Source organism: Hibiscus syriacus, unplaced genomic scaffold (assembly GCF_006381635.1).
Source record: "Hibiscus syriacus cultivar Baekdansim isolate YM2019G1 unplaced genomic scaffold, ASM638163v2 tig00116954_pilon, whole genome shotgun sequence".
Taxonomy (NCBI): domain Eukaryota; kingdom Viridiplantae; phylum Streptophyta; class Magnoliopsida; order Malvales; family Malvaceae; genus Hibiscus; species Hibiscus syriacus.
In genome coordinates this window covers 432,057-455,113 of record NW_024063483.1, presented here as the reverse complement: position 1 = coordinate 455,113, position 23,057 = coordinate 432,057, and the positions used below count along the sequence as shown (strand labels likewise).

Sequence of the window (23,057 nt, the reverse complement as noted above, 5' to 3'; positions counted from 1 at the left end):
TCATATGAACCATACACCACCTATACACCAGTAAGGCTTAACCTGTGCACAAAGTAGAGGAGCCTAGGAAAACTGTAAGGTTTACCCTTGCACACAACAAAGGGACTTGGGAAATTGTAAGGCTTACCCTTGCACACAGCAAAGGGACCTGGGAAACTGTAAGGCTTACCTTCGCACACAGCAAAGGGATCTGATAATACTTCCTTCAATCATACCTCCAATGACAAAAAAATAACATGTATGCATTAGAGTAAAAACGGTAATTAATCCATTAAATATGGAAATGTTCCATATTTAGAAATCATGTACAAAAATACTATAACTATAAACCATATAAAAAATATATGGTAAATCAGACATTAAATAAACATTATTCAAAACACCAGATATTTTCTCATAAAATATATTATATTCCCATAATATAAACCAGTTCAGATATATAGTTTTAAAACTGTAAGATAACACTGTCAGGAAACACACTTGTAATAGTCTGAGAAATCAGATAGAGAAGCCTATTACTGGGTTTCTCGATCACGCTCTGCTGCAGCGCTAGATCCTACGAATTGGAAAAATCCATATTGGAATCATAATATAAATAATATTAATCTTTATTTAAAAAATATACGAAAACCTACGGGTAATTCTTGTAGTACGCGGTTCGGGCTGATCTGACGAACGAACAACTCCAGACCTAACTGATCATCGCTCAGGTGAAACACAAGTACCTTCATAAAATGTTTTATTGAATCAATTCCTTAACCAAAACTCAAATAAATAATCAAAATATTAAAATACTAAGCCTTTTGGTTTCACATGCTCGATTCAGGGATTTCGGGTCAGAATTTGGTAAAACGGACTTCGGAATCAGATTCAGAACGTCGAAAAACATAAAGTATGACATTTCAAAATTATGAATTCTTGGTCAAAATTAAAGTCAACGGGTTTAACTGACGATTTGGAGACTTCCGGGTTTGAATTTGGTGAAACGGACCCCAAAAACAGATTTAAGACGTCAAAAAATATTAGGATAGGAATTTTCGAAAAAGATTAACGGTTGTTTAATAGTGTGGTCAAGATATGAACAACCATTTTACGAAAATAGCATCATTTTCAAAAAAATTACCAAAATATCACAATTTTCAAAATAATTACTAAAATATCATTTTTTTTTAAATTACGAAATTATATTTTAAAAAAAATAGAAAATTAGCACCCTTTTCAAAATAATTACCAGAATAGCATCCTTTTCCAAATAATTACAAGAATACCACTCGTTCAATGGTCAACAGTCAACGGGTCGGGTCGGGTCGGGTTGTAACCGGTCAAACCGGTCATTTTGACCTTCCCCACGCGTAGTGGCGGCGCGTGGGAGCGCGTGGGACCACTTCCGGCAGCGTAAAATTCACAGAAAAATTTCTAAAAATTATTTTGAGCGATTTCGAGATACTTACAAAGCTCGGTTCAAATTTTTGAACGGCGGATAGCTCGATTTCATCAAATCGGAAACTTTGACCGCTTCACCTCCCCACGCGCCGTCGTCGACGGAGACCAAGGATAACACCGGCGGACTCGGAATGACACAAGGAACACGATGGTGCGGGAGGTGTCGTAAACGGAGCAACGATTAGCGATGAATTTAAGATTTCCTCAGCGATGGAGCTAAAAAAAGTCGAGACTTTGACTTAAAATTCACGACGTTTGGCAGCGTTTCACTTCAATTAATTTAAGGGATTTGTTCCTCGCTCGATGATGAATACGGTGGTGTTTTCAAATCAACGATCAGAGGTCGGACGGCGTCGGGATCGTGGTTGGAAGATGGGAGTTGGGAAGGGAATTTTGGGAATGGGTTTCTATTTGGTTTCACATGCTCGATTCGGGGATTTCGGGTCAAAATTTGGCAAAACGAACTTCGGAATCAAATTCAGAATGTCGAAAAACATAAAGTATGACCTTCCGAAATTCTGAATTCTTGGTCAAAATCAAAGTCAACGGGTTCGAATTTGGTGAAACGGACCCCAAAAACGGATTCGGGGCGTCAAAAATGTCAGGATAGGTATTTTCGGAAAAGATTAACGGTTGTTTAATAGCCGGTCAAAGTTCGGGTCAAAGGTGGTCAAGATATGAACAATTTTACGAAAATAACATCATTTTCAAAAAAAATTACCAAAATATCAACATTTTCAAAATAATTACTAAAATATCATTTTTTTTAAAAAAATTACGAAATTATCTTTTTTTTTAAAAAATTACGAAATTAGCACCATTTTCAAAATAATTACCATAATAGCATCCTTTTCCAAATAATTATCAGAATAGCACCCGTTCAACGGTCAACAGTCAACGGTCAACGGGTCGGGTCGGGTCGGGTCGGGTTAACGGGTCGGGTCGGATTGTAACCGGTCATTTTGACCTTCCCCACACGTAGTGGGGGCGCGTGAGACCACTTCTGGTAGCATAAAATTCATAGAAAATTTTCTAAAAATTGTTTTGAGCGAGTTCGAGATACTTACAAAGCTCGGTTCAAATTTTTGAACAGGAGAGAGCTCGATTTTATCAAATCGGAAACTTTGACCACTTCACCTCCCCACGCGCCGCCTTCGACGAAGACCAAGGATGACACCGGCGGACTCGGAACGGCACAAGGAACACGATGGTGCGGGAGGTGTCGTAAATGGAGCAACGATCGACGATGAATTTAAGATTTCCTCGGCGATTGAGCTAAAACAACGTCGAGACTTTGACTTGAAATTCACAGCGTTTGACAGCATTTCACTTCAATTAATTTAAGGAATTTGTTCCTCGCTCGATGATGAACACGGTGGTGTTTTCAAATCAACGATCAAAGGTCAGACGACGTCGGGATCGTAGTTGGAAGATAGGCGTTGGGAAGGGAATTTTGGGAATGGAAACCACGTATATAACATGGTTTTCATACACTTCCAAGGTAAATTCAGGACTTAGTCCATGAATTTATCTCATCTCTAAAACATGCTACAAGTTTTGAGAATTTTTAATTTAGTCCCCAATTTCACCTAATTACTTAATTAAATCCTCAAATTCCAATTAAATATATATATTTTTCAAAATTCCGGGTTGGTACAATATCTATAATGCTATTTCTAAAAGAATAGATTTTAAAGAATAAATATTGATGAGAGTGTAAAAAATCATAGAAATGTTGAGAAAAAAATATTTGTAGCTATTGTAGTCGAAGAGAAATTGAAGATATACAAGTACTTTAAAGTGGGAAGCGTACGTAATTCAATTTAAATATTATTTTTGAAAAGTGATTTTGAAAAATGTTATAAAAAGTACTTTCAAAAGTATTTTTAAAATTTATAATTTAAAATTTGATTGTTTGAAGATTCCAGATGAAAAGTTATTTTTAAAAAATAAAATATTAATTTTAAACATTATGTCCGTAAATTAAAAATATAATATTTGAGTATAAAAATATAATTTTACCTTAATATTGATTTTCCACAACAAAAATTAAAAATTTGAGCTTTTGAGATTAAATTGCAAATCAATTTTTCAACCATAATTTTAAATAATACTTTTTCATTGCCAAAAGTATTACCGAGTTGAAACGTAAAAGTAAACTGCTAAATTATTTAACTAAAGATTAAAATAATACCGTTTTAATTTTTAATTTTTCGACTATTCTAACTTTACATATTCAAACTATTTCCACTAATATTCATCATCATCTTCATTTCTTGATCCGAAAAATTTCCTTGCAACAGCTGCAAAAGCACCCAGAAACAAAAAGAATAGGAGTGTATCGAATCCGCCTCCGACGCCGACTGCAACACTAGGGCCAGGAGCAAAGAAGGAGAATGGTGACCAGCCCCATCCGCCATAGAACGGAACACCGTAACCGTATCCATAGCCTCCGACTAGAGGTGGGGCAACCGGTGGATTAATGTAAATGTTGGTCCTGAACAAACATTAGTTTAAGCATTAATTTCAAAATTATTAAACATATTTATATCCGACACTCGCATGCGTATGTAAACAACATAGTTGTCCGTAAAAGCAAATAATGAAGGTAATTAACTCCTTATTTTTCTTGAAGTATTTGTGTGCGACACTCACATCTGACCCTTATTTTGGTACGAGGATATGAACTTCTAAATTTGTAAGATTTTTTTTAAAAAAAATGGATATATTCGTATAAGACACATATCCGTATGAACACCAACATTCAAATTAGACTTACGAACACATAGCAAATAATCAGAATCTTGGCTCAACTAGTTCATGTAAATGATCTCAAAGAGGTAGCATCTAATAGGTCCGGTATTCGAAACTTAATATATGTGACTCTTTCGTCCGAACTTAATCATACGTATTTCTAACCTATGTCAATTGGATTCGGGTTCAAGTGTCAATACGAGTATGTCTTCGAGTATAGTCAATAATGTTAAAGACAATAAAATCATACATACACAGTGGACGCCAGGGCCAGTGGCCTCAAACAGAATCACAACATAACTAAATAGCTCAAGCCGATGAAATTACCTAGAATTGCTTTTGGCTCTCGGTGCTGAGCGAGGAGCCGATGACCGGAACGCTTGACCACCAACTCGACCGCCGGTTTTGGCAGCAGACGCGTCGTCCACCGAGCCGAGAGTCAACACTCCAGCAGCCAATGTCACTATTGCTAGCTTTGCTAACTGTTTCTCATTTCTCCTGTAAAAAAAAAACACAATCCAACACCCCTAAAGACAAATCCTCGGTCACGTAACACACAAAAAAATCATTTAAAATCAACATATTAAATATTTAATCATTTTAATGGCAGGAACAAACTAATAGTATTATCAATTTCATCTTACTGATAACCTAATTATCAATTTATGTAAAATTAGAGTAGAAGGCTAAATTCTAAATGAAAAACACGATATAGGGACAAAAACCATAATTAGACCCATATGAAAAATTCAATCCCAAACCCTAAAGTAACAGCTAGACTCGAAGAATAAAGTAAAAGGAAGAAGAAAGGGCTTATACCCCATGGAAACGAAGCAGTACCAGGAGGAATCTTCGTGGTCATCTGACTGAAACTTGAAGGAAATGAAGGCAGGGGAGCTGGGAAGCTTAGCTCTGGGTTTGTGAGTGAATGTGAAAGCGTTGGTAAGGAAGGTTTGATGAGAATTTGAAGATGATGATGCTAAGGACATGTTTGGTTTGTTTCCGAGAAATTTATGGGATTCAGCTTCTGGTGAATTCCGGCAAATATAATCACTTAATTTTTGTTAGTTCTTGAAGCTTACATTTTTTGGATGAAGCGAGTGTTGCTGAGATTTTTGTTCATTCCTTAATATCCAGATTGCCACGTGCTCGAATATTTATGGCCCTACGTTTCCAGACTATATATTTATCTGATATCACTTATTTTATTTTAAATTATCACAAAAATAAAAAATAAGAGTGCATTAAAAAAACGTGGCTAATTTATATAAATAATATTTTTTATTGCACAAATCAAATAATATCAGAGAGAGAGAGAAATCATTTTTATTATTTGAGGTCTATTATTCGAACATCATACATGTTAGGGATGTGGTTGTTCAATTTTAAATGGTTAAAGAGCTATCTTTGGACAAATATTATTTGTAATTACCTCATATTAATCAAATAACAAAAATAATAATAAAGATGCGTCACGTAAATAATATTATTTATAAGATATATTTTGTGGGATTAAAAAATTATAATAAAATTAGATATAAACAATATGAAAAATTTTATAATTAAATTAATTGATTTTGAGCTATTATTTTTTTTTAAATTAAAGAAAAAAATACATTTTCGAACTTTTAACACAGATTCTATGTAGAAGAGAATAAGATCATAGTTAATAATTAAAAAAAAAATACTTATAGAATAGGATCAAACTGCAGATAGATGGAGTTTGTATTATTTTCTTGTAATTTGAACATGTAGTTATAAGAAAAACAAAGATTACTTACAAAAATAATGAAATTGAAAGAAAGATTTACAAGTAAATTTATCCGATTTTTTAAAAACCAGACATATTCGAATGCAAATATCCAAATTCTTGTTCCCTAATATTTAACCACGGACATGTTAGACTGTTCCGGTAACTAAATTACATTCTCCTTTCCCCCTTCACAATCTTCTGTAAATGACATTGAAACGCCGGTCTTCAATTTTATACGGGTAACCGGTATTGGTTTCCTAAACGGTGTAATGCTGCTGGATCGTATCAATGCCGATCCCCTTTAGCTTCACCACCGACTCGACATGTCCTTTGAGCGTGTGAAGCTCTCGAAGCCTGTAAACAGATATCAGTAATTCGTAGTCGTGTCATAGAGCGAAAGATCATGGCTTGTCATGTTAGTGAATGTTAGGCGTGATAATGATTTACCTAGTAACCTTGGCTCGTCTCTTGGCCTGCTCAGCGATCTCAGGATAAAGGTACATGTACTTACAAGCTGTGCAATAAGGAAGGCAGATACGAATAGCATCCCGGGGCGCTCGACGAATGACCAGCTACGTGATCGTGTCACAAAGATCAAAGCCTGGCTCACAATGCTTACTTGCAAGTATAAAGCACCAATCATCTCATGCTCCGAGCCCCTTAGAGACCTAACACCGAATTTGTCCTGCATTCATCAATACGAACTGTTACGAGACTAAATTCAAATCGAATATGAACTTGAAATCCTTTCAGAACTACATACCGAGAAGAAATCAGTATCATGCATTACCCAGAAGAATATGGCAGTCATCAATGCAAAGTAGCCTCCAAGCACGATTTCGGTAGCGAAAATTTCTCAGTTTCCAGCTATCGGGCTAGGGAGATGGCTTGACTCGGTCCTTCGAGATTGTCATGATAGTTCCTGGAGTAATATTCGATTTGATCGTCAATACTCAGATTCGAGCCGATAAAGCATGGAAGAGCAGAAGAATCATGTGCAACTTATGTAATAATCCACTTACCATCGTTAAGAATGGCAATGATCAGAACCATGAATGGAGAAAAATCAAACTTCCAGATAAGAGCAATAAACAGAAATTCAAACTACAAAATCAGAAACAAAAGATCGCATAAACAAATCGATACAAGTAGGGTAATGAGTTCGATAATCAATTAGTATAAAATCATTTAATCATGTACTAACCACAATACGTATTGTGATCGAAACTGCATAGATCTGTAAAAATAAAAAATCAAAATCAAAAGGGTCATGCATTGCAAAATATAATGTATAAATCTTAAGAAATATTATTAGAGAGAAGAGATCAATTTACGGTATAGTTCTTCATCCTTTGGAAAATAGCTCTGCTAGTCAACACTGTCAGGGCCGTGGCTAGGTTTTCGGGGGCCTGTACAAATTCTTATAAAGGGGCCCTATTTTTTAGATATATTTGATTTCGGGGCAACAATAGTAGCATTTTTTTGAAAAAACGTCGCAATAGATCCATCTATAGTGGTGTTTATTGGAAAAACGCCACTATATATTACTTTTTTTTGGTATTTTTTGGGCCTGCATAATAATAGTGGCATTTTTTGAAAAACGTCGCAATAGGTCCATCCATAGTGGCGTTTATTGGAAAAACGCCACTATATATATACTTTTTTGGGGCCTTTTTTGGGGGCCTTGTGCGGTCGCGCAGTTCATGCCGCCCCAGCACGGCCCTGACACTGCACTAATTATAACACTCAGCCTGGGTTATGTGAGAACAATGTCGGAAGCACTTCCTGCAGCATCAGTAGCATCTGCTTCAGCAATTTCGATATCTGCCTTCTTTAAAGTAGGAGCGTCCTTAACACCATCTCCGATCATTCCACAAATGTGCTTTATTTCCTGCAACTTCTTCACAATTTCGTATTTGTGCTCTGCATGGTAAGTATGGTAAGAAAGCGTCGTGTTATTCGAGACCCCGAAACATAAAAGAAGAGTTTCTATTTGCAAATACCTGGAAATACACCGGCAAATCCATCGGCCTTCTCGATCAACTCTTCCACAGGAATGGCAGCTATGTTTGCATCCTTATCTTGACCTAGCAAAGACAGATGGATACATGTTGGTTCCCATTCCAAGCCTGCGGCCAGTCTCCTTTGCAATTGCGAGTTGATCACTTGGACAATAGAACGAAAATATAAGTACTAAATTGTCACAATGAACATTTAAAGAAATCCTTCAAAGGATAGTTTACCGGTGATCATCATCTTGACATTCACAACGAGATGAAGAACTTGTCAAATGGTTTCGGCACTGTCATGCCTTGGAGGATCAAACAGAGACAACAAACCAGCCAATTGTCATGGAGTATCCGACTCTTAAGTTTTAAGATAAAAATTTGCATATGCACCCGACATGAAAGATATATATATATATATTCATTTTTTTTAAAATCAAGTTGAAAAAAAATACATAAATATTATTATAACTATCTTTATATGTATAAAAGTCAATTATATTATTATTTTCGAGTCAAATCCAGTACTATTACCCTAAACTTGAACTCGATTTTAATTCAACCTTATGCTTAAAAGAAATTAACCCAATCTAATTCAAATTTAATTATTTTTTAAATTAATCATATAAAATCAAATCAGATCAAAATCTGTTGAATTCAAATCAAATATTTATCTTTATTTTTAGATAAGTCTGACATCGGAAGGGAAACCCTTTCCCCTAATCAAAAGTCCCTAAACTTTCCAGTAATTGTCTTTTCGATTTAATTCAATAATAAATAAGAAGTGTTTTGTTTTTTACCCAAATCCTTAAATAAAGTCTTTTTGTAACACTGTAGGGCTAAAACTAAGTATGCCTTAATTTATTCAATTTGGTATAAATATATTTTTTAAAATTCAATACTTTAATGGTTTATATTTGAGATAATTGCATTATTTTTTTTATTCAGATCATATTTAAATTATTTTTCATTATTATTTTCCTTTGAAGGGAATGATTACGAGGTTTACAATTTATTTTCTCATATAATATCTAAGTGTATTCATAATTCTTTTACCATTAAATTAGAAGTTATTATATAATTAAATATGCTTAATATTTATATATTAATAATATGAATTGAATTAAGATTCGATCAACTTGTATTAGTACGAAATTAAGTGAAAAATAATGGTATATTTATATATTAATAATATGAATTGAATTAAGATTCGATCAACTTGTATTAATACGAAATTAAGATCGAAATAATGGTATATTATATCTTTCAATTTTTAATGAAAAAAAGATAAAATATGATGAGAAGATTATGAAACCAACTGGGATTTATTATTATAAAACTATTATTATTATTATTCTAAGTATTACATGCATTATATAATTATATAGGAGGTTCAGTCATAGAACCAAATTATTTGACTTCATGTTGCTGATAAAATTAGATGTGTGTACGTTAATTTATCTATACTTTTTTTTGTTTGTTATTCGATTCTTCAGAGTTTTGTGTTGAATAATTCAAATCGACTTATGTTGCACACTTAATTTTGGTAGATGAGTCTTATATCAGGGATATTTTGCACACATAAGATTTCAAACTCGAGATCTGCTTAAATGATATTAAATTGATTACATGTATTTATTTAATTTGTTGTAAAGTCTTCTTCTATGTTTCTTTTATTTATTTATTTCGAGAAAAATATATGAATAAAAAGAAAAAATAAAAATTTTATATATTGATAATGAAATTTCAAGAAATAGAAAATATTTCTATATATGTCAGATATAATAATAAAATATATTATATTTTTAAAAAGATAATTTAAGTTCAAATATTAAAGATAACACTGTTAAAAAAATAATCATAATTTTAAAACATAAATCACAAAATCAACATAAAAATAAAAAAACTGTCAAAGGTCCATAAATTATAATAAAATTAGAAAAATAGAAAAATAACATGAGACGGCCATCTAAATCAATGTGTGTAATTTGTTAAATATATGTGTAAATTTTTAATTTGAATAATAATAGGATAAATTATACTATTGTTCATCAAACTATTGTCATTTTTCTACATTGGTCATTGTACTTCCTTTATAAAATCAGCATTAACTTTATGTTTTTTTTAGTTTGGTCCTCAATTGTTAAAATATTAATGATGATGATGTTAATGTAATATATTTTATTTTCACGCTATTTCTTCACATCAATATTATCTTCTTATTCAAGAGTATAAATGACATGATAATAATGACGTGAAAATAAAAAATGTATGAAAAATACAAAACATCATATCAAAACCGTCGTTAACTTTTTAAATATTGATGACCAAAATAGGAAAAAAGTGTAATGTTATTGACAATTTTGTCAAAAGAAAGTTTGATGACATGGTAAAAACGATAATAATTTAGTGACCAATGATGTAATTTATCCTAATAATTAATATAAATCTTAAAATAAGGTTGGATGAAAATTAAAGGATTAAGATTATTTCATCGACCTTTCTATGATGATTGAGCCATAGGAGTCAATTTTGCATTTATATTATTATTAGGATAAATTAACTTTTAATACATAATTTTTTTTTGTTTTGGTATCTAAATTTTATTTTTTTTGAAACTATATATAACGTCTAATTTAGGCTTAATTTTGGTATATTGAAGTTAAAAACGTAATGACGATATTGACGTGTCACTATATAGTAATGTCACATCATCATTGAAAAAAATGTTATGTCAATAGTTCTATTAATTTTTAAACTACATTTACCAAATTAAGACCTAAACTAAATGTTAGACATGATTTTTTTTAAAGAAAAAGTTAGATTCCAAAACGAAACACAAGTAATAATTTAGATATTAAACTTATAGTTTACCCTTATTATTATCATCGATACGTATTTGTAATTGCACGACAGACTCTATAATGTATAAATTTGTAATTGTTTCTATAAGATCAGGATTTTATGAGACAAGATAACGTACCGTTTATCTAAATGTATACATTATTGTTTACTACATATAAAACCTCTAATTACATTACATGGAAGTCTATGCTTGCCAAGTATTTACGGGGATGGGGATGGGGATGGGTCAGGTTAAGTCAGATTTTTAGTCCACCCGACCCGACCTGAGAACAATGACTCCTATATCCAAAATCCGATCCGACCTGCATAGTATATACCCTCCACCCGACCTGATTCGACTTTTTGAGATAAAATCCGAACTCAACCCGACCCGAAATAATAAAAAATATTATTTTTATTCAATAAAAATAATGATTTAATTGAAAAAATAATATATAGAGGGGTATTATTGTAATTATTTCTCAATATATAAGATAAAATTATATTTTTTTGGGTCGGGTCGGGTTGGGTATTTTCGTCCTAAACCTGAATTTGACCCGACTCGAACACTACCTTTAAAAAATCCCAACCCGACCCGATCTCAAATTTAAAAAAAAAATAACCCGATCGGGTCGGATCAGAACACATTGAGTTTGGATCACATGCCCATACCTTAAGTATTTATGTGAAATAAAGAGTTTGTGTGTTCTAGTCTAATATGAGACACATTCAACCCAGTACTGTATACAAAGTTTAAAGATTTAAACATGTACTTATGTCGGTACTTACAAATTAGATCGAAAAATTTTATTGTTGTTGGAACTTGCAATGCATAGCACTAGAGCATGTGGGAAATTACACAAGAATGGATACAAAGCTTGAATTGGTGAAAAAGCCCATGGAATGCTATGCTTGATTGGTGGAAGTGGGACGACACCCAATGACCCACATCTAGTCATCCACAACAACTTCATGGACAGGTAGAAATCCCTTCAAAATACACACCCAGTCCCTGTACTTTCATTTACATTTGAAAAGTTCAGAAGGCAAAACTACCTGACAGGTCCCTCTATTATAGGATCGGGTTTAATTAGTCCGTTTACTACTAAACGAATCAATTCGATCTTTCTATTATAAGGATCGGTTCAAATTAATCACTTTATGATTAAATGGATCAAAGTACATTTTAATTACAAATAATAAAATATTTGCAATAATAGAGGGACTAATTTGAACCAATCCTAAAAGCTTTTAAATGATTGTTTCATTTTAACTACCCATGCACGGCTGTTGTCATAGGTATGTGCTACCGACCTGGTTTGGTAGGTCCTGCCTATCTAAATAAAACTTTATTTTTCAGATTCATATTAATTTTGATTTGATTTCAATAAGTATTTATATTAATATAAAATGTTTTATTTAAATTTTATCACATCTTGCATAAATATTTGGACTAACTCCAACAAGAATCCTCAACTATCGCTCAAGTTTTAAATTGGTCCCTAAACATCAACCATTTTAATTGAATCCTCAATGCACAGCATTGTACCAATTAGGTATTTCCATTTTATTGAAACATTTGAACGTTAGCTTGAATAGGATGCAAAGAATATTTAAATAATACATATTTAATTTTAAACAAGTATATACTTGTTAGACTACTACAAGGATAAGATAGTAAACATGTTATCATATATGTATTATCGTATTCTAAATACAAAATTTAGTAATAATACTTCATATACACTTGATATGCATGTTACCATTTATCGTCTTAAGTTGATGATTAGGCTGAAAAGATCTGATTGATATAATACTAATGCTTCAAATATTCAATCAAAAACTTTAAAATGCAGTGATTAATTTAAAATTCATGCCATAATTTAGGGACTTATGGGTAAATTAACCCATCGGGTCAACCCGACCATGAAAGAGAAAAGCATGTGCAGATTTTTATGACACAAAGCAATAAAAGATGGCGGTGACAGAGGACTGCACAGAACTATCTGTGCAACTCTTTCGTTCTCTCTTTCTCTTTGTCTTTGGCCCTTCCCCTTTTACTTTGGCGTTTAGCTTAAAAATTTCACACACAAAAAAGAAATACACCGCTCACCACTCAAAATATCTCTGCAACCACCTTTCAGAACATCTCCAATTCTCTCTATTATCATTCTCTTTCATTTTCCCTTTTATTCACCAGCTTCCATGGGTTTCCCTCCTGGTTTAAGCCCTTCTTAGAGACGTGTATATACATATATATATAGATGGAGTGGGATAGTGATTCCGATCTGAGTGGGGACGAAGACGAGGGCTTCGTCTTCAACGACGGCGACCCACTTCCTTTCCCTGTCCAAAACTTGCTTCAAACGGCTCCTTGTGGCTTTGTCGTCACCGATGCCATCGAACCCGACCACCCCATCGTTTATGTCAACACTGTCTTCGAGATGGTTACTGGGTATCGCGCTGAGGAGGTTATTGGCCGCAATTGGTTAGTCCTTTTTATTGTTTTTTTTTTGGCTTGGTTAGGTTGGTTTAGAATTGTTACTGATTTTTGTTCCCTTCATTTTTGGCGGTGTGTTACTTGAGATTTGGAATGGTGTTTGGTTTATAGTTTTGTTTTCTGGGTGGTATATGAAATGAGAACCGATTACAATGTGTTTTTGGTGACTGGGTCATGGAGTTTGTTGGATGATGAAAGCCCTTATTGATTTTTGTTCCTATTTGGTTAATTACCACCCTTTAGGAGGGATTTTAGTTATGCAGTAAAGGTTTTCGAGTATATTCGAGATAGGAAGTGTTAATTTTCCTTTTCTGCAAAGAGAAAGCAAAATTACTTTGCAGTATAATGAATTTAGGTTTGGGAATCCCCTTTTGAAGCTCCCAAACAAGGGTTTTTTCAGTTAAGATAAATGTTTCATGCGCTCAAACGTTTATGTTGCTCCAATTCTTCATTTTGGTTCTAGTACCCAACTACCCATATCTGAGATCCGTTTCTGTTACATATTCGGATATGGGTATGGACATATCATCCTCTAAACACGTGGGAAAACTTAAAGAAAGTTGAAAAAACACATGTGGACTCACAATGGAATAAAGTAATGTACCTAAGCATCTACATCATATCAAGTGTTTAGTGAAGCCCTTTATCATCTATCCCAAACTGACTTAAAATTAATGGTGGTCGAATTGATTCCCTTAACTTAGAATGTTTGAAGTGCTGCAAAGTAGATATTAAATAGGAAGCAATCTGCTGTGGGGAATTTCTGGCGTGAACTTTGAGTTCCTTGTATACTTGGTATCAGCCATAATTCACTGGGATGTTCTGTAGTCTTAGTAAGAAAGGGGAGGGTTGAGGATTCCCATGGCGTGAGATATCACATTGCAAAGATTCCTTGATGCTTGAGTCAAGCTACAATTTTCGATTTCGAGTCAAACTTGAAAATTTTAAGCTCGCGAGTTTTCCAGTAGAGTCTCAATTTTTTTCGAGTTCGAGTTGAGCTTGACAATTTTACGCTCGTGAGTTTTCAAGTCGAGCTCAGTTTTACATTTTTCGAGTCTAGTCGAGCTCAACACTACTCGAGCTCGATTTTACTCGTTTACAGCCCTATGTGCGTCAAAACTATCTTGGTAGTATCATATGAGACTGAAATTCATGATTGCTTGAGGAATCATAATGATGTGGTGAAACATATTTTTTAAAATTTGGTCAGCCTCTCATCATTGACATATTGTGTATCTCAACAAGAATTTGGCTTTGGTTTGGGGCTGTAAAAGAGAAATTGCTTGGGGTTTGATATTGAAAGCTTAAAATAGATGTAGTTTATATTCACTACCACTCGGAATTTTTTTTTAAATCGCATTTGTACTTGTCAGCCTGTGAACAAATGGTTTTCTGGAGAATTTTTATAAATATTTTGAAACAGAAAATCCTTAAATTCAATGTTGTTTTGATAGTGGGACAATGAGTTTTAGAGATGCTGCACATCTCTTGACAAGGAGAACTTCCCCTTTTCTTGTTGAAGTTGTCGGCGAGTATCTGAGTGTATTATTATTGAATCTTTATTTTGTTTTTGCATATCTTAGCTACTGCTGAGTTAAATGTCCTTTAAAATGTGTTGGTTGTACACTGAAATTGGATGGACTTAATGAATCAATCGACTTCTGGTTAATTTATACTTTCTTTGTTGATGCTTAGGTCTCTAAAGTTGCATATATGTTTACTTCAGTTATGCTCCTTACAATTCTTAACATTTCTTGTAGAAATAGAAAAATAATATTTAATGTTCACCTTGTGATCAGTTCTGCATTGTTCTGACATCTGTGTGATTTTGTTTCAGCCGGTTTTTACAGTATAGAGGGCCATTTGCTAAAAGAAGACATCCTTTGGTAGATTCCTCAGTAGTTTCAGAGATACGGAGATGCCTTGAGGAGGGCATTGAATTCCAAGGCGAGTTGTTGAACTTCAAAAAGGACGGGACTCCTTTGATGAACAGACTGCGCCTTACTCCTATATATGGAGATGATGCAATAATCACTCATGTTATTGGGATCCAATTCTTCACAGAAGTGGACATTGATCTAGGTCCAGTGCCTGTATCTTCAATAAAGCAATCTATGAAGTCAACAGACAGTTCTCGTACTGGTTTTTCTGCTTTTCGGCCTGTAGTGGCTGGGGACCGAAATGTGTATCATGGGTTTTGCGGGATACTGCAATTGAGTGATGAGGTATTATCTCTCAATATACTTTCACGACTGAGTCCAAGAGATATTGCATCTGTTGGTTCTGTCTGTAGGCAACTAAATGACCTGACAAAAAATGAAGACCTTTGGCGGATGGTCTGTCAAAATGCATGGGGTTGTGAAACTACACGTGTTTTAGAGACAGTTCCTGGTGCAAAAAGACTTGGGTGGGGTAGGCTGGCTAGGGAATTGACCACTCTTGAAGCAGCTGCATGGAGGAAGCTTACTGTTGGAGGGACTGTTGAACCTTCAAGGTGCAACTTTAGTGCGTGTGCTGTCGGGAATCGAGTTGTACTTTTTGGTGGTGAAGGAGTAAATATGCAACCGATGAATGATACCTTTGTATTGGATCTAAATTCGAGCAACCCAGAGTGGCAACATGTCCAAGTGAGCTCTCCTCCACCTGGTCGTTGGGGTCATACACTTTCTTGTGTGAATGGGTCTCATCTGGTTGTATTTGGTGGTTGTGGAAGGCAGGGCCTGCTCAATGATGTTTTCGTGCTAGATTTGGATGCAAAGCCTCCAACCTGGCGAGAGATCTCGGGATTGGCTCCTCCACTTCCAAGATCGTGGCACAGCTCCTGCACTCTTGATGGAACGAAGCTCATAGTTTCCGGTGGTTGTGCAGATTCAGGAGTACTTCTTAGTGACACCTTCCTGCTTGATCTTTCAATGGAGAAACCTGTCTGGAGAGAGATACCAGTTGCATGGACCCCACCTTCTCGTCTGGGTCACACACTGTCAGTATACGGTGGTCGGAAAATATTGATGTTTGGAGGTCTAGCTAAGAGTGGTCCTCTCCGGTTTCGTTCTAGTGATGTCTTCACAATGGATTTAAGTGAGGAGGAACCGTGTTGGAGATGTGTAACTGGTAGCGGCATGCCTGGTGCTGGAAATCCAGGGGGAATAGCTCCACCTCCAAGACTTGATCATGTTGCCGTGAGCCTTCCCGGTGGAAGAATTCTCATCTTTGGCGGGTCTGTTGCTGGTCTTCACTCTGCTTCCCAACTTTATCTCCTGGACCCAACCGATGAAAAACCTACATGGAGGATACTAAATGTGCCCGGACTGACACCTAGGTTTGCTTGGGGACATAGTACTTGTGTTGTCGGTGGAACAAGGGCTATCGTACTCGGTGGTCAAACAGGCGAGGAGTGGATGCTAACCGAGCTCCATGAACTATCGCTGGCAAGTAATGTTGTCTGATTACTTGCAGTCATGGCCAAAAGATGATTCTGCAGATGCATATGATCCATGTTATTAACGAGTCTCGGTAAAAAAAAAGGAGCAACTCCACAAGATGAGATAGAATTCTGAGAACAAACTGGATTGGTGAACATAATTGGAAAATAACAATCCTGACAAACATTCTTCTGGTCGCTTGAAGCATGTTCATGTACTGAGGCTGTTCCGGTCCGGCTGGCTGGCTCGGGGCAAAACTTGCAAACGAGTGGCTTGAAACATGTTTGGTTTTTTTTTTTTTGTTTTTTTGTAAGGTTTTGTATGAACCGTCTAACAATGCTCACAATGGTTTATTCTTGATTCCTAGGATGCTAGTATTTGATACAAGACAGACTGAAACAACCTAGGTTATTTACATATATTATAGTATATATATATATATATATATATATGTGTAGGCTCTGTAGTTGAGAACAAAGGATGCTGCATGTTTATAGTAATCTGTTGCTTTAATATTTGATTTTGTAAAACCAGCATCGGCGAAGTATGACTAAACTCGTTATTAACCAGAAATTATAAATATAATCAATGCATCCTTATATGCATAAATGAATGAGTTAATAATCATAATATATTCAAAATGAAGTCTACACATATTAGGATTGAGACTTTATTCCTTCTCGTAGCTTGCTATCGTTGATTTTTGTGTATTATTTTTTTCATGTTTATTTTTTTTTAAATTTATTCAGGTCTTATGTTTCTGTCTATATGCAGAGATTTTTACATAGAGATTTATTTGCAGGGATTACTTCCTATTACATACCTGTATCTGAAAACTGCATAAAAAGACTGTTCAACTATGTATTTATTTATTTATACATGAATTGTGTTTTATATTTATTTTTAATTTTCTGACTGTCGGAGGTCTTCTACGGAAGTTGTTCTCAACCTGACGTTGGAGGTAACTTACTACCCTACCTTCCTTTATCCTATTGCATATGAGAATAGTGTATTGTTGTTGTTGGATAAGACTCAATCTTTTTTTGAAACAGTATATTTTTATGACTCCACGTTAAAAAAATTGATTTGACTTTATTTCATATTTTGAATTGATTTTTAGTTTTTCAATTATGTATCATGTAGTTATATTATATATGAAAAAATATAAATGTATATTATATATGATTATAGAAAATCATTTAAATTATAATAAATTAAATCATAATATTATAATTATTTATAATTAAATTTAAATAAAAATTCAAACAACTTGACTTGACTCACATTTCAAAAATTTGATTTAATTCAAAAAAATTAAATAAACTTTAAGTTGTAAAATCACATTTATTAAATCGAATAATTTTTTTTAATTCAAATCCATTCCATGGAGTACTCACCCCTGAATTATTTATGTATAATGGGACTCAAATTTAAGTATCAGGGATATTAGTCCCTAACTATTAATTGGCAACAATTGATTTTCAGTTATTATAAAATTAAGGAACTAAAATTGTAATTAAACCAAATATCTTAAACAGTGAAAGTACAATAATGAAAAGACGACATTAAAACAGCAGCTGTTCTTCTCCACTTGGGTTTCGTGACATTGACACTCCCTTCTTCTCAGCTTTACTTTTCTCTCTCTTTACACACACTTTCACTCTTCCTTTCCTTTATCACAATGCCGATCATAAAGGATCCGTCGATTCCTCCGCCGACGATCGGCAAGATCGGCCCTTACACCGTCTTCATTACCCCTCCTTCCACCCCTTCTCCCGCTGAATCCCCCGTTTTTCAATCTCCCACCAAGGCGCCGCCGCCTTCTCCCCTCACTCCTCCTCCCGTACAACCGCCGCCCCAGCAGTTCGACAAGTCTCTTCTTGCTTCTGAATCACATTTCGATGGCTCCTTTCTGGGTTTCTTCAAAGACGCTGCCTTCAAACTCCAAAACGGTATCTACTTTATTTATTGGAAAGAAGTATATGGGTTTAAAACCATAAAAATAATTCACTTTTTCTCTCCTGTTGTGAAGTTTAAAGAAGAATCGAGATGGGTTTATCTATGGAAGCTTAAGAAACAGCTCAATTATGTTCACACTTGGTTCATTTTGTTAAACAATAAACAAAAGAAATTACTGGGTTCTTTTGTTGGCAGCTCATTCAAGCTTGGATGATCATTTAGCGCGCTGGTTTGGTTTAAATCAATCAAAATATCAATGGGCATTGGATGACTATTATGAGAGCAAGGGATTGGTAAGTGTTTATAGATTTTCGTTTGTTGATTCTTTTTCTCGGGAAAATTTTAGGTTTGAACTCTTTTCGACTATGCTTTTTCTCGGGAAAATTTAAGTTTCCAGATCATAACTTTTAAGCTCTTTTTAGTTTGGTCTGCGTTTGGTGAAATCAAAGTACTGCTGAAGTAGCTTTTAAGCAATTGCTCCTTTTGTTATAAACAATGATATGTCTTGCATTATAATAATGTCAATTGTCATACACATAACATTTGACAGTTCGGACTCATATCCGTATATGACACACTACTACTTGAACCAAAGTGGCATAGTTTCGAAGTACTACTACCCGAACTCGAATAAGTATATGATTTATACGATCAGCTTAATGTCTAAAGGTGTGATTAAGCCTATTGAAGTGCATGGCTTTTTGTTATACTTTGGAGATGCACCATGGAAGTAACATCGAAGTATTGAAGTGAAATGCTGTTCATGTTATAGTTTTCTCCATTTTGAGTTCACTTCTTGTCATATCCGTCGCAGCTACGCAATGCATAGGATATTGATGTTGTTCAACTTTTTACATCATTTTTATTTCAGGAAAAGGAAGGTAAGGTGAAAGATAAATCGAGCAAAATACAGAGTGTGTAGCATATTTGTTCTGGTAACGAAAAAATTTCGACATCCCTGTCCTTTTCCTTTTCTATTTTCATCATTTCTCAAATTTGTTTATACATGTAGTGTGGATGTTCGAAGTTCTGATTGCCATGGTTTTTTCTGTTTCTGCAGAAATTGCACCAAGGATGGTTGTTGCTTCAGAAAGACATCTGGGTTTCTGAAAGGAACTTTGTTGAAGTTTCGGGATCGGATCAGATTGTATTCCCTTCTCTTCCTTTGCTAGTAGCTAACTGAGCTTGTTTTTGTGTATTAGGGTTGGAATTGTGTAATATCCTTTACCTAGTCAATCTCTAGCATAGAGATTGTTATATGCTTTGCAGGACACACTCTGTCATGTGTTGTTATTTTATTGAAAGCATTGTCTAATGTCTTGCTGCCTAAGTTTCTCATTCGTGTATACGTGCAATTGAGACTATAATCTTATCGTATGTTATTTGAACTGCGATGACTGGGACCATGAACTAGAATGAAAGGGAGAACAGACACACACATGAGTGGTTTCCCATGAATTCCTCCTGTCGCATTTGCTGCATTATATGAAACACGAGCAGCTAATGGTGAAGTGTAAAATATCATTGACAGTCTACATGAAGAATGTAATGGGTCTAAAAATTTACTGTTTACATCAACAATGTTATCCGTATCCTTGGAATATATGCCGTAATTCTCTGCCCGGTCATCATTTTGATCACCGTATGGAGTAATGTTATTAGTTTCATCCTCAACCGAAGATGAGGACTTCATTCCCACTGCAGGCTGTTGAAATCGGAACTTCCCATGGACCAAACTCTCTCGTACGACTTTGAAAAGATATTCTGTAGCTGGAGTCAGTCCCATGACAACAAACCTTGTGTTCGGCACCAACATGGTACAAGTTGATTTAATAGGGTAATCCCGATCACAAGCCTTGCGATGCCATAAGGTGTAACCGATAATATGCCATAAGGTGTAACCGATAATACTACCCTGTAAAGGTTCTTCAAAACCCACAATCACAGTAACAGAAGTTGGACAAACATCTTCGAATCGTACTGTTGCTGGAGAAATTGAACATAAACTTGCTGAAAAAGGATGAGTTGATACATAAATCAATAAAACGAAATCCCTTAGAAAAATTATTTTGATGGTTGGAAATTAAAGAAAGGCACATGATTAGCACTTCATCTGAGATTACGGAAAACCATTCAACCATGTGTGTTGTAAGCTAGAGATTACCTGGTATTGAATGATTTGGTGAAGAATGTGAAATAGCATCGAAAAGCATGTTGTCCAGTGGTTCCACTGCAGAAGAACAGAGTTTCTGAACTTCGGGGCCCAAAGAGAGCCTGTTGATACCCCTACTTGTCTTCATGGGCACACCAGTCAACAGACGAACCTCAGCTTCAAGCTTCTGAACAGCTTCATCAACAATCTCATAAAGTTTATGCTATTTTTCAGTCCTATTAAGAAGATTTTGGCCTAAAGCGACACGATAACAAAGAATGTCCACCCTCCTCGTATCTTTTGCGGCCATCATTTGTTTTCTCCAGCATCTAAATGAATAAACGAACTCATTAATCGGACTGTATATCGGCATTAATAGTAAACACACAAGTAACATTCACTAGTAGTGAATAACTCCTATATATGTAGTTCATTTTAATGGGTGAGAAAGAGTGAACATGCAGTAGTATTTACCCGAGCAAATCATTTACTTTCCCACATGGCACACAACAAAAGCTCCCATCAAGAAAAACATGTCGTTTATCTTTTCTAATGCTGGACTTTTCTTGTTTTAAAGCACACTCGAGATGACACGACATGGCACAAGAATTTCCTAGGAAAGGAGGCTCCGATCTGCAAATTAACCATAGACTAGGATCCTTGTTGTCATCAAACTCATAACATATGCAGCAGGAACACCTCTTGCAAAATATATCGTATTGTCTCAAGGTAGCTTTGCAAGCATACTTTTTGCAATAAAAAGCATTGATCGTATCATTGCCACCATTACCGATTCCGGGATCATTCACAGGAATGGGCAGTCGGGAAGGATAATCAGCTTTCCACTTCCTTTTGGCTGTTCTCTGAACACCTGTTGGGTACGAAGGCAATTCAGGATCTGTTACACCTGAATTCTTTTCAGCTACAATTTTCAAAAGGTTTTCAATAATTTTCAGCTTGGTCAAACCCGTATATTTCCTTTCCTTCCCCATCTCGGCACATAGGACCTGTAAAATATCCTGACGGCTCCATGATTGTAGCATTTCAGAAGCTCTACTTGTTCTCTTTGACAATTCATAAACGAGTTCTCTCTTTTCATCCATGCTCAATCTACTACATTTGGTTGGATCGAGCGCAACTCCCTAAAGCCAAAGGAACATAAAATTGCAGGTTAACAAGTAGAAGCATGAGAAAGTTCGAGCGGAATAAGAGATCCTAACACTAATATCAACTTGGCAAAATGTCGGGAACGTTAAACAAGAAATCTTTCTATTTATTTATGCAAATGAAAAGGTAAACGACATTAATACGAGAGGAAACGATTAAAACCCCTCATAAAACCAAAAAAAAAAAAATCAACAATATCCTTGAGGCCTATCTTTATCCGAGTTCGACTAGGAAATAACAGTCACCGTTCATCCCATGCACTTGACATTCAACAATGACGAAACCAAAAAGATTACCAAATTAAAAACAATTAGAAAGAAAGAGAATAAAACTCCAAAATTTGCCCAACCAATTACGAAAGCCATCCAAGAACGTCTAATGAACTTCATTAATCAAAGTAGAACGGGAAAACTCATAAGTCATAATTGACTTGCATTAACTAAGGATGTTCCGAACCACACCGCACTCCAAGGATTGTTTACTTCACAATTCAACAAAATTGGACATAAGAACACTCATTGCCAGTTCCAGTAAGGGATTGAACACAATGCCATTTGACTTTTAAAACCTCTGGCCATTCATATGTAGGCGGACAAGGGTATGGGGACAATAACTCTCCAAGGATCATCCAAATACATGGGAAATTTCCGAAGATAACAGTGTCGGACACACCAAGCCCAATTCAATGGCATACATATATGCACGGGAAAGTCACTGCTTGCATCATCCATGATGAAAGGAAGCAACAGTTGGATTCATCCACCAGTTCAACACGATGAATTTGTTCGAAAATGATAAATCAGAATGACAGAATAAGGTCAACAGACAAGATGATCCCAGATATCCACCAAAAACAATTTGTTCAGCTGAAAACTATGTTTGAAGTGAAACTCTTTACTGGTATGCAGACCAACCCAATAAAATCTAGCACGCAAAAGATTAACCTTTAAGACCTTCAACAAACTATTAAATCATAAGCAAAACAAAACATTGAACCCCAGATTACATATCACTCGGGAAAATCAAAATCCAAAGAAGGAAAAATAATACCTTCAAA

At 35.0% G+C, this 23,057-nt stretch overlaps 3 protein-coding genes and 1 pseudogene across 4 annotated transcripts; 2 read left to right on the top strand and 2 right to left on the bottom strand.

Moving 5' to 3' along the window:
• Nucleotides 1–3,678: 3,678 nt before the first annotated feature.
• On the bottom strand, nt 3,679–5,278 carry LOC120189217. Of its 2 annotated transcripts, none has more exons than XM_039192535.1 (3): nt 5,017–5,278; nt 4,525–4,695; nt 3,679–3,940 (listed from the first exon to the last, which is right to left on the bottom strand). In XM_039192535.1, the coding sequence occupies exons 1-3, from the start codon at nt 5,184–5,186 to the stop codon at nt 3,694–3,696; spliced, it is 588 nt and encodes a 195-aa protein (XP_039048466.1). In that variant the 5' UTR covers nt 5,187–5,278; the 3' UTR covers nt 3,679–3,693. The 2 variants fall into 2 exon arrangements, with proteins under 2 accessions (XP_039048466.1, XP_039048467.1); XM_039192536.1 differs by having other exon boundaries at nt 5,038–5,277.
• Nucleotides 5,279–12,873: 7,595 nt separating this feature from the next.
• On the top strand, nt 12,874–17,191 carry LOC120189298 (adagio protein 1-like). The gene is made up of 3 exons (XM_039192610.1): nt 12,874–12,932; nt 12,966–13,288; nt 15,138–17,191. Exons 2-3 carry the CDS (start codon nt 13,065–13,067, stop codon nt 16,744–16,746), a joined length of 1,833 nt encoding a protein of 610 aa, XP_039048541.1. The 5' UTR covers nt 12,874–12,932; nt 12,966–13,064; the 3' UTR covers nt 16,747–17,191.
• A 1,128-nt stretch (nt 17,192–18,319) lies between these two features.
• LOC120189230 (YLP motif-containing protein 1-like) lies at nt 18,320–19,879 on the top strand. Its single transcript, XM_039192547.1, has 4 exons — nt 18,320–18,674; nt 18,877–18,974; nt 19,553–19,616; nt 19,742–19,879. Exons 1-3 carry the CDS (start codon nt 18,404–18,406, stop codon nt 19,601–19,603), a joined length of 420 nt encoding a protein of 139 aa, XP_039048478.1. The 5' UTR covers nt 18,320–18,403; the 3' UTR covers nt 19,604–19,616; nt 19,742–19,879.
• Nucleotides 19,880–20,050: 171 nt separating this feature from the next.
• On the bottom strand, nt 20,051–22,731 carry LOC120189339 (annotated as a pseudogene).
• Nucleotides 22,732–23,057: the final 326 nt, after the last annotated feature.